This window comes from Eleutherodactylus coqui, chromosome 12 (assembly GCF_035609145.1).
Source record: "Eleutherodactylus coqui strain aEleCoq1 chromosome 12, aEleCoq1.hap1, whole genome shotgun sequence".
Classification (NCBI taxonomy): domain Eukaryota; kingdom Metazoa; phylum Chordata; class Amphibia; order Anura; family Eleutherodactylidae; genus Eleutherodactylus; species Eleutherodactylus coqui.
In genome coordinates, this window is record NC_089848.1 from 57,407,160 (window position 1) to 57,423,163 (window position 16,004).

General features: G+C 40.9%; 1 protein-coding gene across 2 annotated transcripts in view; it reads right to left on the reverse strand.

Moving 5' to 3' along the window:
• Positions 1 to 3,681: 3,681 nt before the first annotated feature.
• COLQ (collagen like tail subunit of asymmetric acetylcholinesterase) overlaps positions 3,682 to 16,004 on the reverse strand; it is a 94,635-nt gene continuing 82,312 nt past the window's right edge. For both annotated transcript variants that reach the window (XM_066584612.1, XM_066584611.1), the window contains 3 exons: positions 15,352 to 15,457; positions 11,200 to 11,302; positions 3,682 to 5,535 (listed from right to left, as the gene is read on the reverse strand). In XM_066584612.1, the coding sequence (XP_066440709.1) occupies positions 5,466 to 5,535; positions 11,200 to 11,302; positions 15,352 to 15,457 (279 nt within the window). In that variant the 3' untranslated portion in view covers positions 3,682 to 5,465. The remainder of the gene's footprint in view (positions 5,536 to 11,199; positions 11,303 to 15,351; positions 15,458 to 16,004) is intronic.

Below are 16,004 nucleotides of genomic sequence, written 5' to 3' on the forward strand. Positions count from 1 at the left end.
ATGACAGCAAGACTGTGACCCTATTTCAGGCTTCAGCGATAGTCAGCATTATTCTGCAAGGTCTTTATACTGCCTGTAGTGTCATCTTATGTCTTGGGATGTTTGACAATAGTCCATGTAGTGAAATATGGCTATCATATCTTTCTAATGTCATCATTCAGGAAAACAGTTACTGAATCCAAGTTGTTAAGTAGGCAGTTTCTTGGCTAGATGTAGGCTTAAATTATAGAAATAAATGTCTTCTCATGCCGCCTATGGTATTATGGTATTAGGATGGGGGGATGTAAATATTTTTTTTTCTTCAAATTTTGCATTTTACAATAAAAAGTAAACATTGATCAAGATACAAAGATGAAAATACCAAAATAAAGCTGGAAAATAACAAGATAACAGTCACATGACCCTCAAAGGTGCCGTATAAATCAAGGTCAACTGGGCTGAAAAACAGGTTTATTAATTGCACACGTAGGAATACAGTACAATTCCATGTGCTGAGAAGGGTCACCAGTAAGATTTTGAAACCTTGGTTTGGCTAGAGCCAAACAGATGAGAGACGTATAAGAAAGGAAGAAGAAAAAAGGAAGAAGGTGAGGGGAACAAGTAGCGCAGGGATATGAAACTGGAGCTCCTCTAAAGGGAAATTAATTATCTGTTCTGCTAGGGGGGAAGAACATAGTCCACCCACAGGGTCCAGACTCTAAGGAATTTATTATGACAATCCGCAATAAAAGACGATAATGTCTCGTTGATCATGTACTAATTCAGACTTTTCTTATCTCAGATAAGTCCAAACACTTTTTCCTGAGTAATGATCTATTTAATGGCAAGGAAGAAAAAGGAAATTAATTTCTGAGCATTTGGGGGTATATTGGAAATTCGTTCAAGAAAGCTTCTCAAGGGTCCTTCCTTATATTAATTCCTTATGTGATTGAGTAGATGAGTGTTAACTCTTATCCAAAATCTCCTTACATGAGGACAGATCCACCACATATAAAGCACATCATCAAGGGATTCATGAAAACATTTGGAAGAGTAACCTGGCATCTCATAGGCTATTCCAGTGGGAACCAAATACTACTGGAACAATACTCTAAAGGACGTCTCTACAATTAAAATATTTAGTGCACTCTTAGTAGTCGTTTCCCAAACTGAGACCCCTGTTCATCGGAAAGCAAAGATCCAGAATCGGACTCCCTAAGAAGGGCATTAGTTTTGGAGTGAAGAAGAGCCAGTTGAGCTATCTGGGCTGCCTTATAGCACTTTGTATAGATTGGAAGTTCAAGTCCTCCTTTTAGCCTGTGTCTGTACTAGGTGAATATGCCCTCAAACATGAACCATGAGAACTCTAAAAAATATAAATGTTTGTGAAGGAAAATTATTTTTTAAAGAAGTAATGGTAATGGCTTCAGCTTTCCAAAAACAGTCTAAATTTGCAGAGATGAGGAGGGTAATTCTGAGTATATGATGACATATAGAAGTTAGTCAGGTAGACTCCCAAATAGTCTAAGAACCCCAGCAACCTATGAAATGGAACGTGAGCTTCAATTTCAGAGACCATTTGTGGAGGCAACATGAGATTGAACACCTTTGATTTTACATTTTTAATTGTAAGTTCAAAGAGATACCCAAACCTGGAAAGTTCAGAAAGTCTATTCAGAAGAGATATATGAGTAAAAGTCACCAACATAAAGATGTCGTTGGCAAAAATTCAGAACTTATGATGAATCAATGCCATATCTATTCCCCAAATATCTGGCTTGTAACGGATGGCTATAAAGGTTCCATGGCTATAATAAAACAGAAGGGCTAGAAAGGGCATCCTTGACATATAATTGCTAAAGTTTTTCTCATCTGTATTGAAAATACTACTGCTTTTCTGAATTGCCCTGAACTAAATAAAAATGTTTAAAAGAAATTTTGTAGGAAAATTCCACTGGTCTAGTACCAAAAACTAATATGACCAAGCCAAAGTATAAAAGGCCTTATGCATATCCAAAAACAGCAGCTTAGCAAAAAATGCCCTAGGAGTGAGAAATGTGAGTGAGATGTGTTATATGATGGATATTGTCTAGAGCTTGACACCCAAAGTAAAAGTTTAGTTAAAAACTTTTTAAATTCAAAAATGATTCTAATTGGATTAGCAGTAACTGTCTTAAGCCCGATGCGAACGCGGTGAAATGAGCCTGCAGGGTGGTGCAAACAAGCTAAAGGAGTGAAGGGTCTATTATTTAATATGTAGCAATGTTAGTTAGACCAGCGGAGTTTGCACTCAATACCGTCTGTGGGGCAAAAATCCAATTCAGTGTTGGCCTGTGAGAGTGCTTGAAGGTTAGTTGCAGAAGGATGCGCCTTAGGAAATGCCTTTGACTGCAAAACCCTCTGCTTTAGCTCTAAATGTTTTGCTGGAAGTCCTCTCTTCACTAAAAACCCACCCAAAGTATTCATTTAGTTGGATTTTCACTTCCAGACTTCCAGAATGTCCAAAAAAGAATCATTAATAGACCAGGTATATTAGGGAGTCTAGACATCAGAGAGCAGCATGCAATGAACACAGGATAGTGACCCGACCAGGAAACTGAGAGGATCTTAGAAACTACGATCGATGGAAGATTGATGGAAGAAATTACATTGACACTAGATATGATCAATTTTCGAGTATAAGGAATGAGGTGCAGCAAAGTGCATAAAGTCTTTAGTGGTGGGATTCTCTTTGTGCCAGCAATCAACAAGGTGGTACTGAGAGAGGAAAGCCTTCAAAGTGCTTAGCATGGAATATTGGGGAGGCGGAACAAATACAGAATTCCTGTCCTGGTTCGGTTCAAGACACAATTAGAGTCACTGCACAAAATGATAGTGCTTACCTTATTGTGCCTACTTGCCAACTAAAAAGAGATTGGACTGGATGTAGCCCACATTCGAATAAATAGGCATACATGTATGCAGTAAACTTCAAGACTCCCTCTAGTGGTGGTGGAGGGAGTCTGAATCTAATTAATTTACCATTTAACAGCTCTGCAGGAGATCTGGATCAGAAAAACAGAGCTCAAACCCAGAAAAAGATATACCAAGAAATTATTCAGCACAGACCTTTAGACATGTTTAGCTAAAAAAAAGTTAATTTCATTTAAGGTTCAGTTTGCCTTGCTGCAATACCATAGCCTGAGGCTGTGGTCACATAGTAATATTCTATATATCATATCACATGTAATCAGTGCTGCCATCAGGGCAGTAAGGTGGTACTTCTGTCAGGATCTCAGGTAAATAAGGTGCCCAAACTCTCACATGCGCTGCAACTGACCTACTACCCCCCAGTTGCCGTATAAGAGATATAATGTTTCACCTATAACATGAAACGCTCCAAAGGAAGATAGTGATGGGCAAACTTGGTTCCAGCCATGTTGCCTGATATTTTAAATACACTATGTATAACTGCATAGGTCTCAATTTGTATTCTGTTCCCTCCACCCTCAATAACCTACTAAATATATGGCAGGTGCTTGAGAATGTGAATAACGATCAGATTGTTGCCATTCATTTAACTGGTCCCCTTACTTTAGAAGATGTGTAAGAGTCTACCAAATGTCAGGAAATTCAAGGGACCTGCCATTTGCATAAATAGGGCCCAGATTGCATCTCTGCATGTAATAGAGCATGGTATGTATTTGACACGAATGAGATTGATTCAGCAAACAGCAGCTTGTTTTATTTTATTGGGAAGTTCCAATGTCAAGGTCATGCAGGTAAAGAAGATTCCAGTTGATACAATGACATAAATGCGTACAAACACTACATATATTAATGCGTCTTCTTTGCATTTCAATACTTTTTGATTTTGTTCTTTAGATGCTGTCACCAAATCAGTAAAGACATGCACATCACTTCTTCACCTGCTATTACAAATCTTACAACTTTAGTTTCTATAAACTGATCCACGTGTGGTTAGATCAGGCAGGGATTAGAAAATTGGTTGAAAGTCTACATATAACAGTCTAAAGTCAAACCTTGTAATACTGAATAAATAAATGTTCCTTGAACAGGCAGCATGTACACCAATAGCAATTACACAGCATATGCACAATACAGGGATATTTGGAACCTGCCAAACAGACATGGAACCAAGACTGTCCGACATTACACAAAGTTACGACAACACCAGGACACTGCAGAACATGTGACTAATGCATTAGTGATAAGTAAAAAAAAAAAAAAAGATAAGAAGAGAATGACTGGAGCAGCAAGTCACATACAGAAAATGGGGGAAACTTATAGAAAAAAAGGAAAAAAATAAATTTAAACAGTTGCCTGGGATTAGAAAAAGGGGTCTACTTTCTTTCCAGCAACACCGTCGCTCATGCCAAAGGGCTGTATATAATATTGCAGCTCCGATCCACTGAAGTGGGTTGGGATAAGCTACAATACCAAATGTAACACATGGACAAGACTAGAGCCATTTCTGTAAATAAAGCAGACCCTTTTTTAAAAAAAATCTATCCCTGGACAACCCATTTAATAATAACAATCAGCTGATTACTATGCAATCATTTTAAGCAGCAATTAAGGATAGTTAGAATCATTTGCTGGGTACTAATACGTATATACATATAATTAGGTATAAAATTATTTAATTTATCTAAATATTTCATATTCTTTGCTAATATTTCTTATTTTCTGCCATCTTATCCATAACTGCTTCTTCACTTACAGTAGTTATGCCATAAATGTAGCTTTTTGCCTCTAGTTCTACTACATGGGTGAAGCAGCTGCTAACATCAGCACAGTTTCTGCATCACAAAACTGAGTCTTTGGTCTACAACTTTTTGTCCAACTTGACCACATGAAACGGCAAGGCCCTGATTCTCGGCTCCATGCAGCCTTCCTTCCCAGCAATCCCATTCCTCGTCTTCTCATTTCCCATCTACGTGCACCATAGAACGAGGAGCCCCATTTCCTTCCTTCTCTACAATTCTAATGAACAGAGTCTATACAGTACGTTCCATTTTCACATTATTATCATTGTTATTATTAAGAGGTTAGTGTTCTGTAGAAACGACACAAGTCAGAGTATGCTCGGTTTTCACAATTACAGTTGGCAGAAAAAAACGAAAATAAAAAACGTTTGATTTCCACATATAACAGTGCGAAGTCGAGGTAATGTTGTCTCATTAATATAATATTCCCGATGAGTGAAATTTGCTGTCCCAGCAGTTTGTCCTGTAAGTGATGTTCCTGCGAACAAGCTTTGCTGGCGAGTATTGGTTGGCATGGTCTATTAAGACAGGATGCAGTGGTCCAATTTCTTTCCAGTCAGACATAATTGATACGATTCTTAAAAGCCATCAGCAGCAGAATATTCTTTCACTCAGACTTTAAGTTTAGCATTTTGCTCAATCTTGTTGAATTTCTTGTACGATAGCACCTGATGTTTGTGTGACATCGTGAATCATTCTATCCTTTCCACTTCGATCTCATGTGAAATACTTACACTGTGTAGAGTCAATATAGCAATAAGTTGTGCATCGTAGTTGTCCGTAAGATCTGATGGAAAGAGAAAAGAAAATAAAGAAATCAGTAGAATATAGGTGTCTACCAGGGGCGTAGCTAAAGGCTCATGGGCCCAGGTGCAAAAGTTGATCTCGGGGCCTTCCAATTTCTCTTAACTCCTTAATGTAGCGGCGTAACTTGAAGCTCCTGGGCTCCAATGCAAAACCTGTAACACGGCCCTCAACTATAATGCTTTACTCATAGTGCTGGGCTCCCTATATGAAGAAGAGAGGCCTTATGGGCCCTCTAAGGCTCCTAGGCCTGGGTGCAACTGCATCCCCTATAGTTATGCCAGTGGTGTCTACATAGTGGTTTTGCTCCTGCTGTGGTATTATATGCTGTCTATGCAGCCTTCTGGGTTGTGGGTGACTGATATTTCCAAGTAACTTACGTCAAACAATCATTGAGAATTTCTCAGTTTGCATCTAGTTTTTTGGTTCCATCTGAGGTGTACGGCAGGAGTGTTCTCCAAAGTACACCTCTGAAGGAAGCCATTTACGTTGGCCATTAAAAAAAAACTCTATATCATGCAGTCTACTCTTTTACTATGTCCCTCTGTATGGGAAATCACAGCAGACTAGGCTTTCATATACAGTAAAAAAAAAGTGATGCAGTTGCATACTCGCCCAGGATATACCATACAGACACTCATTTGGAATATGTTGGATACATATGGGCCTATGCATACATTCAGCCTAAGTGTTGGGAGCTTTCCCAGTACTTATCCTAAATCTGCAGTAAAAGTGAGCTAAGTCTTTTTGATTCTTACTTTTTAATGACTAAGGAGGGTGCTACAAGGAGACATCCGTCACCTACAGGCCCAATAGTAGCATCACTGCTACAGTCTATATAATAGGTCATGTTGGTGAATCAGTAAGGTTGTGATTTGGACTGCCCTTGCCATATTGCCTCCCGATGACAATTAAACTAAGGCCACGTTTACACAGCAGTATTTTGGTCAGCATTTTGCATAAATATTTGTAAACCAAGATCAGCAGTGGATCTGAAAAAAACATCCATTACAGTTTTTCTCAGTTTTTTCCATGCTAGGTTTTGGTATTGATGCCAAATACTGACAACCACATTGCCGTGTGAAAGTGGCCCAATGGTATGTTCACACATACTGCATGAAATCCACCTCAATATCGGTGGCTGAGCCATAGATTTCTGCTGTGTATTTTCAGATGCGGTCACTGTGATCTGCACACGGATTTAGTCCAGCTCAATGAAACCAATCGGCGTTGATTCTCCATTGAATTTGCGATAAGAAGTGACATCACTTTTTTTCTTGGTATAGACTACAGTGCAGACTCCCGTTAAAACCAAAGGACATGCTGTAAGGTATATACCGCTCACAGTAAGTATTTAAGATGGTTTTAAACATTTCCCATTTATTGTCTGTACTCTTATTTTTGAGGACATTGTCCCAGCCAATAAGGTAACGGGCATCACTAAACCGATTGAACTTTGCCTTCCTAAGGGTGCATTCACACGAGCGTAGGCGTATTTACGTTCGCACGTGCGCAGCGTATAATCGCCGGAAACAACGTTTTTCAGCGATCATGACCAGAGCTAGAAAGCGTATTATCGTTTGTTCCTACTTTGCAAACTATCTTTTCGGCCATCGAATATGCGTTGGCGCGTATTTCGGTCGCGTATGTTCCGTTTTTTTTCGGGTTGCCGTTTTTACGCGCCGTAAAATCACCCGTGCGAACGAATACATTCAAAACCAACGCCTCAGATGGTCATGTATATACGATTGGGTGCAAAAACGCGCCGTTTATGCGCTCGTGTGACGCACCCTAAGGTTTAGTATTTTGTAGCTCCCCGACAGAACTCTGTACTGAAAGACAAGTGGAAATTTATTATATTATGGTCACTATTTTCCAGGTGCCCCCCAAGCTGTTTCCTGTTATTCTGTCAGGTCTGTTGGTTAGTATTAAGTCCAAAGTAGCCGTCCCTCCAATTGGGTCCTGAACAAGTTGGGAAAGGTAAGTATCTTTAGTTATTGACAGAAACTTGTTACCTTTATGAGATCTGTAGATTTCAGCCTCCCAGTTTATATCCAGATAGTTAAAGTCCCCCATAATAATTACCTCATGTAATTTGTCGCTTCATCTATTTGCTTCAGTAACAGATTTTCAATGGCTTCTGTTATATTTGGTGATCTATAGAAAACCCCTATGAGCATTTTATTATTGTTTTCCCCTCCACGTATTTCTATCTATAAAGTCCACATGTTCATCTTCTTCACATATATCTTTTTGTAGTGTGGGCTTTAAACAGGATTTTACATTAAGACAAACCCTTTTATCTTTCTGGTTTTTATGATTCCTTCTGAACAGACTATAACCCTGTAAGTTAACCGCCCAGTCACAGCTTTCATCCAACCAGGTCTCTGTTATTCCCACTATGTCATTGTTTTCCTCAAACATTATTGCTTCCAGTTCGTCAACCTTACTGGTCAGACTTCTAGCATTAGTCACCATACAGTTTAGAAAGTTTTCATTACTTGTGATATTAATTGTATTCCTACTAACTGTTCTGCTAAATGTACTAACCCCTCTCAAATCTCCAACCCCATTCTCATTACTTAATCCCAGATCTCTGTCTACACTATCTTCCCCTCTATCTCTCTGGTTGCCCTCTCCTCCCAGTTCCTAGTTTAAACACTCTTCCAAATTTCTAGCCATCCTCTTTTCCAGCAAAGCTGCACCCTCCCCATTCAGATGCAGCCCATCTCTACGCTAGAACCTGTAGCCAACAGCAAAGTCAGACAAGTTAGTAACATAGTATGTAAGGCCGAATGAAGACATTGTCCATCTAGTCCAGCCTGTCTATCCTACTGTGTTGATCCAGAGGAAGGCAAAAAACCCCAAGGGCAGAAGTCAATTAGCCCTTTTGGGGAAAAAATTCCTTCCCGACTCCCTAATGGCAATCAGACTGTTCCCTGGATCAACCCCTAATAGTTCCTACCTGCCTATATACCCGGATTGACACTTAACCTAATATTTATATCCTGTAATATCCTTCTTCTCCAGAAAGACATCAAGTCCCCTTTTAAACTCCTCTATGGATTTTGCCATCACCACTTCCTCCGGTAGAGAGTTCCACAGTCTAACTGCTCTTACAGTAAAGAACCCCTTTCTGTGTTGGTGATGAAACCTACTTTCCTCTAATCGTAGCGGATGTCCTCTTGTTACCGTCGTGGTCCTGGGTGTAAACAGATCGCGGGAGAGATCCTTGTATTGTCCCCTCATGTACTTATACATGGTTATTTGGTCGCCTCTTAACCTTCTTTTTTCTAGAGTAAATAGTCCCAATTTGGATGCCTCTCTGGGTATTCCAGTCCCGTCATTCCATGTATTAGTTTAGTCGCTCTTCTTTGAACCCCCTCAAGCACTGTGACATCTTTCCTGAGCACCGGTGTCCAGAATTGTACGCAGTATTCCATGTGAGGTCTGACAAGTGCCTTATATAGTGGGAGGATGATGTTCTCGTCCTTCGCCCCTATTCCTCTTTTGATGCACCCCAAGACTTTATTTGCCTTTGCAGCGGCTGACTGGCATTGGTTACTCCAGTTTAGTCTATTATCCACTAATACCCCCAGATCCTTTTCCATATCACTTTTCCCTAGTGGTACCCCATTAAGTGAATATTTGTGACATCCGTTCCTCTTGCCCATGTGCATAGTCTTACATTTTTCAACATTGAACTTCATTTGCCATTTATCTGCCCAAGCCCCCAGCTTATCCAGGTCCGTTTGTAGCCGCACATTGTCCTCCGTTGCATTAATTACATTGTATAATTTTGTGTCATCTGCAAATATTGATATTTTGCTGTGCAGCCCCTCTATCAGGTCATTAATAAATATGTTGAACAGAGTGGGGCCTAATACTGAACCCTGTGGCACCCCGCTAGCGACTGTGGTCCAATCAGAGTACGAACCATTTATTACCACCCTCTGCTTTCTATCGTTGAGCCAATTTTTTACCCACTTACACACGTTTTCGCCCAGTCCGAGCTGCCTCATTTTGTATATTAGCCTATTATGTGGCACGGTGTCAAAGGCTTTAGAGAAGTCCAGATATACAAGATCAATAGATTCTCCCTGGTCCAGCTTAGAGCTTACTTCATCGTAGAAACTGATCAGATTTGTCTGACATGAGCGACCCTTCATGAATCCATGCTGGTGAGGAGTTATTCCCTTAATCTCCTTGAGGTACTCATCGATGGCGTCTCTCAGAATCCCCTCGAAAATTTTTCCCGTTACTGAAGTGAGACTTACTGGCCTGTAGTTACCAGGCTCACTTTTGCTCCCTTTTTTGTAGATTGGAACCACGTTGGCAATGCGCCAGTCCAATGGTACTACTCCGGTCTTGATAGTGTCTAGAAATATAAGGTATAGCGGCCTAGCTATCTCGTCACTTAGTTCCTTTAGTATCCTTGGGTGTAATCCATCAGGGCCCGGTGATTTATCAATTTTAGTTTTCTTTAGACGCTTCCGCACCTCCTCCTGCGTTAGGTATGAGATATTTTGTGAGGGGTTCGTTTTATTCCCCTGCTCCTCGTGTGGCATTTCCGTTTCTTTGGTGAACACACTTGAGAAGAAACTGTTTATTAGATTTGCTTTCCCTTCGTCATCATCAATGATTTCTCCTGCATTGTTTTTTAAAGGGCCAGCGCTCTCCCTGCAAATCCTTTTGCTGTTTATGTAGTTGAAAAATAGCTTCGGGTTGTTTCTGCTCTCTTTTGCGATCCGTCTTTCTGCTTCCTCCTTGGCAGTTTTGATCGTATCTTTGCATATTTAGTTTTTTTCCCTGTATGATTTTAGCGCTTCTTCGCTGCCTTGTTGCTTTAGTAGTTTGAACGCTTTCTTCTTTTCGTTTATTGCCCCTCGTACCGTCTTGTCGAGCCACATTGGTTTCCTTTTAGCTGAGTTACTTTTATTTTTGAAGGGAATGAACTGCTCACATGAGGCGATTAGGATCCTTTTGAACTTTCTCCAGAAATCCAAACCCCTCCGTCCTACCCCAACTCTTGAGCCACTTGTTTACCTCCCTAATCTCCCTCCGCCTTTCTGGTGTGGCACTTGGTACAGATAGTATATCAGCAAATACTACTTTGAAGGTCCTTGCCCTAAGCTTACATCCTAGTTCCCTGAAATAGCTTTTTAAAGACCCTCCACCTACCTCTAACTTTGCCATTTGTGCCAATGTGTACAATGAACTCTGGATCCCCAGCAGCCCTTCCCAGCAATCTGTCAACCTGACCTGCAATGTGAAAACTGCAGCGCCAGGAAGATAACACACTGTTCAACGATCCCAGTCTTTGTGGCAGATTGCCCTGTCTGTCCCCCTAATAATTGAGTCTCCCACTACCAGGACTTGTCTAGCCTGCCCTGCGCTCCTATTCTCCTTCTTACTGCAGTAGACATCCCCATGGCAGTCAGAGTGCATGTCATGCTGCAGCAGTCCTTTATTAAGTTATAGTAGACACTACAGACTTTACAGTAGTAATGGTAAACAAAGGAACAGGATATAAAAAGGATTAAAAATCATCTTATGGCCAACAGTAATGAGTTTATCCAACTCTTTAAGAAATAAACAACAGATTTACTCTTAGTAAAGACATGAATACTTGGCACTACGTACGTACCCAGGGAGATATGTTCTGCATGACTGATAGCCAAAGTCTTTGCCATCACATTCCTCCACTCCTTCTTGCCGATAGCCATCCCCACAGTAGGCACGCTTACATTCTATGGAAGAAATCACATGAGACAACAAGGGGGACAATCATATTACCGTCATATTATCATCAGTTTGTGAGAAGCCAATTCAAACCAATATGGCTACATGTTGGTTTGGGGTGTAAATGTTCATTAGAGAGGTCCTATCTGCGCTGTTGAGATGTTGCTTTTAGTACAAACTTGTGTTCTACAAGAATTCAGGAGCATTTTTTGCTAAAACTCTGTGTTGTGCAGTTCCTGTGTTATTCATCCTTAACCTTTGCAATCCAATTTTAGATTCAGGGGTTTCCTAGGGGGTTCTCTCTTTCTGCCATTACACAATGGCGCCATCTGCTGGCTAGAGCCAGTACTGTGGACTGGGATATGCTGGAGAGGCCCCCGACAACTGAGCGGCCAGTAATATACAGTAAGAATACCCTTCAGACATTGGAGTGGTACAGCCTTCAATCAGAATGTCTTCAGACGTCAGACAGTGGATTGGAAAGGGTTAAAAGTTGACAACTGGTTGTTACCTACCTTGTGACACCTCACATTCTGACACTGTGCAATCACTCCCGACAGTTCCAGAATACGTAAGGACACACTGATTCGACAAGGGGAAGTTCCAAGAGGAATACCAGGGACGCAGCACAGTGCAGGGTTTCAGAAAACTATGATCCAGAATTGTTATTTCATGGGGGATACAAGTATATACTGAAACACATGTCAGAGCTGTCAGATCTTCTTCAACATGGACTTTTAGCTCAGTCAAATGTGCTTTTTATTTCAATACAGCGAGGGCGATAATTAGATTGTTGATGGATGTAATGTCAGCCAGCTTTGCAGACAAAACCTAAAACCATTGGGGATTTTCTTCTGTATGAACAAGAATCGAGGGCAGTTGAACAGAGAATTCTAGAATGCTGTGAACAAGAGTGTCTGCAGTGTCTATATCCTTCTCACAGAGATACTGGCAGTGACACTGTTACACGTTACGGCAGTAATATATCATGTGGAAGCATAGCGCCTTTTGCAAATGTCATATGTATATAATATCCTTGGGGACATTGATACCATACAGCTGGTTATACATGGCTTGTTTAAGTTTGATATAAGGAAGTTGTTTTAGGAAGAAGAGCTTTATTTTGGCAATAATCATGTATCAGGCTGCATCGGTCTACTTTGTGGCTCATTCACAAAAGTATTACACCTCCATTAGGAATTTCCATTTATATGTTCAAGTTTTAGGATTTTTACCCATTGATTTCAATGGGTTTAAGAAACTACAAAAAAACGGAAAAGATTCAATTTGTGGATTCCATTTGGTTTCTGTTTTTAAACAAATAGGGCATTAAACACAGAAGCTTCCCCGTATGAAAAGTTGACCCATGACCCCCGGAATGCAGAATTTAATAAAGTGAGCAAGTTTTCCATGGATCGGTTTTGATGTAAATCCACGTTAGAATGGGCAAATCGAGTGACTTGAGTGATTTCTATCAAGTAAGGGTAATCGGTGCTATACCAGCCAGGGTCAGTATTTCAAAAACTGTCAACTTTGTTGAGTTTTCTTATGTATCAATATTGAGAGTATCCAGAGAATGGTGTGACCGAGGAAAAGTACCCAGTGAAAGGGGATCCTGTGGATGGAAACTCTTCAACAAAAGGGGTCAGAGGAGGATGTCAAGAATTGTTCTAATGAACAGGCAGTGCACAGTCAAACAAATTGCAGCAGAATACAACGCTGGTGCTGCAACTACCGTGTCCAAATGCACAACTCGTCATTCCTTAGTGCGATGGACTATAACAGCAGACAACCAGTTTGAGTGCCATTGCTGTTTAAAAGAAAGGAGAGACTCTAGTGGGCAAAAGAGCACAAAAATTGGGTTTCAACACTTAGTGGATTCTATGCCACAACGAATTTCTGTGTTTTTGAAGGCTAAGCAGGTCCAACGTGCCAGTAGATGAGTGTTGCTACTAATGTGGCTATTTAGTGTATAAAGTGGTCCCTCAGGTGTCTGGCCGTTAATTCCGCAGTGATAATCCATCTGTGGGCATTAGCCCTTACTGAAGTGTATGCACTGACTGGCAGCACTTCTATTTGTACTGTGCTGCCCGGATGAGCTGGACACCAGATAAGGGTGGCTCAATGTGATTTTTCTGGTACACTGTGTACAGACCCTGCAGGAGCTCCTGTACTAATCTACAGGCAGGGAATGTATCCACACTAATCTACAGGAAAATTATCTACACCTCTCAGCAGCTCTTCCAGAGCTCTATATGTAAGAACTTGCCTTACCTGTATTCTTTTTTCATCTTCATTTTGTAATACTTTTGGTTGAAATTTTGGGGGCTTTGGAACTAATTACCAGTTTTCTGTAGAGTTATAGGATCAGCATACAGGATTTTCAAAATGCAATGGCCATCTCAGAACCAATTATTATTGCATGCTGAGAGACCACTGTGTGTATATATGTGTATATACACACACACACACACATATATATAAGTTTCTTGACGATGTTGTGGATGTATGCTGTACTACACTGTGGTGTTTGGTACTACTACAGAGCACTGTGGACGTTGCAAGGAGGTATCATTTTGGTGCTGCTACATAGGTAAGGAGGTAATATGGAAGTTCCATTTTAGCATTTGTTTGCAGGTGAGGTCACAGTATCACCACTGATAGGCTGGTGAGTCCCGAGTTGAAAAAGTTTGAGAAGTCCAAGTTTAAGCAATACTATTTGTAAATGTTTTAGTTAAAGACCGTTCTTGTTGGAGATAGTATTAGGCATGCATGGCTTTATTGCACCAAGTATAGTAGATTACTGTATATGAAGCTCTAAGGGTGGATTCAGACGACCGTATATCGGCTCGGTCTTCACGCCGAGCCGATATACGGTGTCCTTGTCTACAGGGGGGGGGGAGGATGGAAGAGCCAGGAGCAGGAACTGAGCTCCCGCCCCTTCCCCGCCATTCGCCACTATTTGCAATGGAAGGGGCAGGACGGGGGCAGAGCTACGTGTTGTGACTTAGCTCCGCCTCCTCCTATTGCAAATAGTGGAAAGGGGCGGAAAGGGGGCGGGAGCTTAGTTCATGCTCCTGGCTCTTCCATCCTCCCCCCCCCCCCTGCAGACAACGACACCGTAAATCGACTCGGCGTGAAAACCGAGTCGTCTGAATCCACCCTTAATTGTATAAGCACATGGTGTAAAGAAGGACGTTAGTTTTCATATCATAGTTAAGGTAGTGTACGCAACCTTAACTAGCCTGCACATTGCTCATAGTTCGTTATCTGTTTATTAACTAATGTGCATTTAGTAAAATTAAAAATTTATGCGTTTAACTATTACAGTGTTAGTCAAGTCCAGTCCTCAAGTACCCCAACAGGTCATGTTTTCTGGATTTACCTAGCATTATAGAGGTGATGTAATTATTGTCAGTGCCTTAGGAATTGCCATTGCCACATGTGTTCTCTCTATAGGAAATCTTCTAATCATGTCCAGTTGGAGGTACTTGAAGACTGGAGTTAAGAAACTCTGATGGATTATATTTCTGCATAATTCAGGGACTCACTTAGGACTAACCCATGCCAGCTATAATACTAACTTGTCCCTGCAAAAACAATATGCAGGTGACAGCAGATTCGCCCAGCAATATCAGCTAATCATCATGGGGCTGCGTCCTTAACCCTTTCCAATTCAATTTTGGATTTTGTGTTTCCTGAAAGGCTTTCTCTTTTTGCTGTTATACAACGGCGCCATCTGCTGGCTAAAGCCAGTGTGTGCATCAGACAGGCTCCGACAGAGGAATGGCTGGCAATAGATGGTAAGAATAGCCTGTCGGACGTCTTCTGACACTGAAGCTGTACAAGCTTCAATCAGAATATAGGAAGACGTCAGACAATGGATGGGAAAGGGTTAAAACAAGTGCTCTTCACTGCACATTATTTTTAAATTTGCCTCTGTATCTACACAACATCATGTCTGATGACAGTTTTGTGGCCGCTTGATACCTAAAGTATATTTACAGTCAAAAGAAGAACCAAACATATCCTGTTCTAATCTACTCAATGTACTTACCTATACAGGTGTCAGTGACTATCCGATTGCCATCATCACATTCCTCTTCTGGCTGGACTATGCCATCTCCACAATTGGCACTGGTGTCAGATAAGACAGATGTTGGCTGAAAATAAATGATGTATCACAATGACCGCTTATTTTCATTACAATGCAATCTATTACGATTTTAAGCCATATAGTTCTACTATATAACATAAACATAGCTAAAATTACATCACTGTATACCAATTTTGTATACTTTAGGAATGAAGTATTGCTTTATTTGGTAGTCATCTTCTTGCTGAGCAATGCAAAGTTCTTTCTCAGCATGAAATTATTGCTCAGTGTCAAGTGTGTAAATGGGCACGGAGCTCCATAACAGAATTTACAATGGGGCCATTCAGCTTAGAGCTCTACAGATGCTATGTCTGCTATGCTAGTAGTTATTCTGAAGGAGTAACTGCACTTTTCACAAACTTGAGACGTGTCAAAAGTTTTGATCAGTGGGGGTCCCGTTGCTGAGACCCCGCTGATCGCTAGAACGAGGGAGCTGCAGTGCTCACCTGAGCGCTGTGCCCCTTCAGGTGTTTTCGGAGCTTTTTGCCTATGGAGTTCTATGGAAAGCTGTGTGGCTTTCTTCAACTTCTGGGAAGAGCTGAAAAGCATCAAGG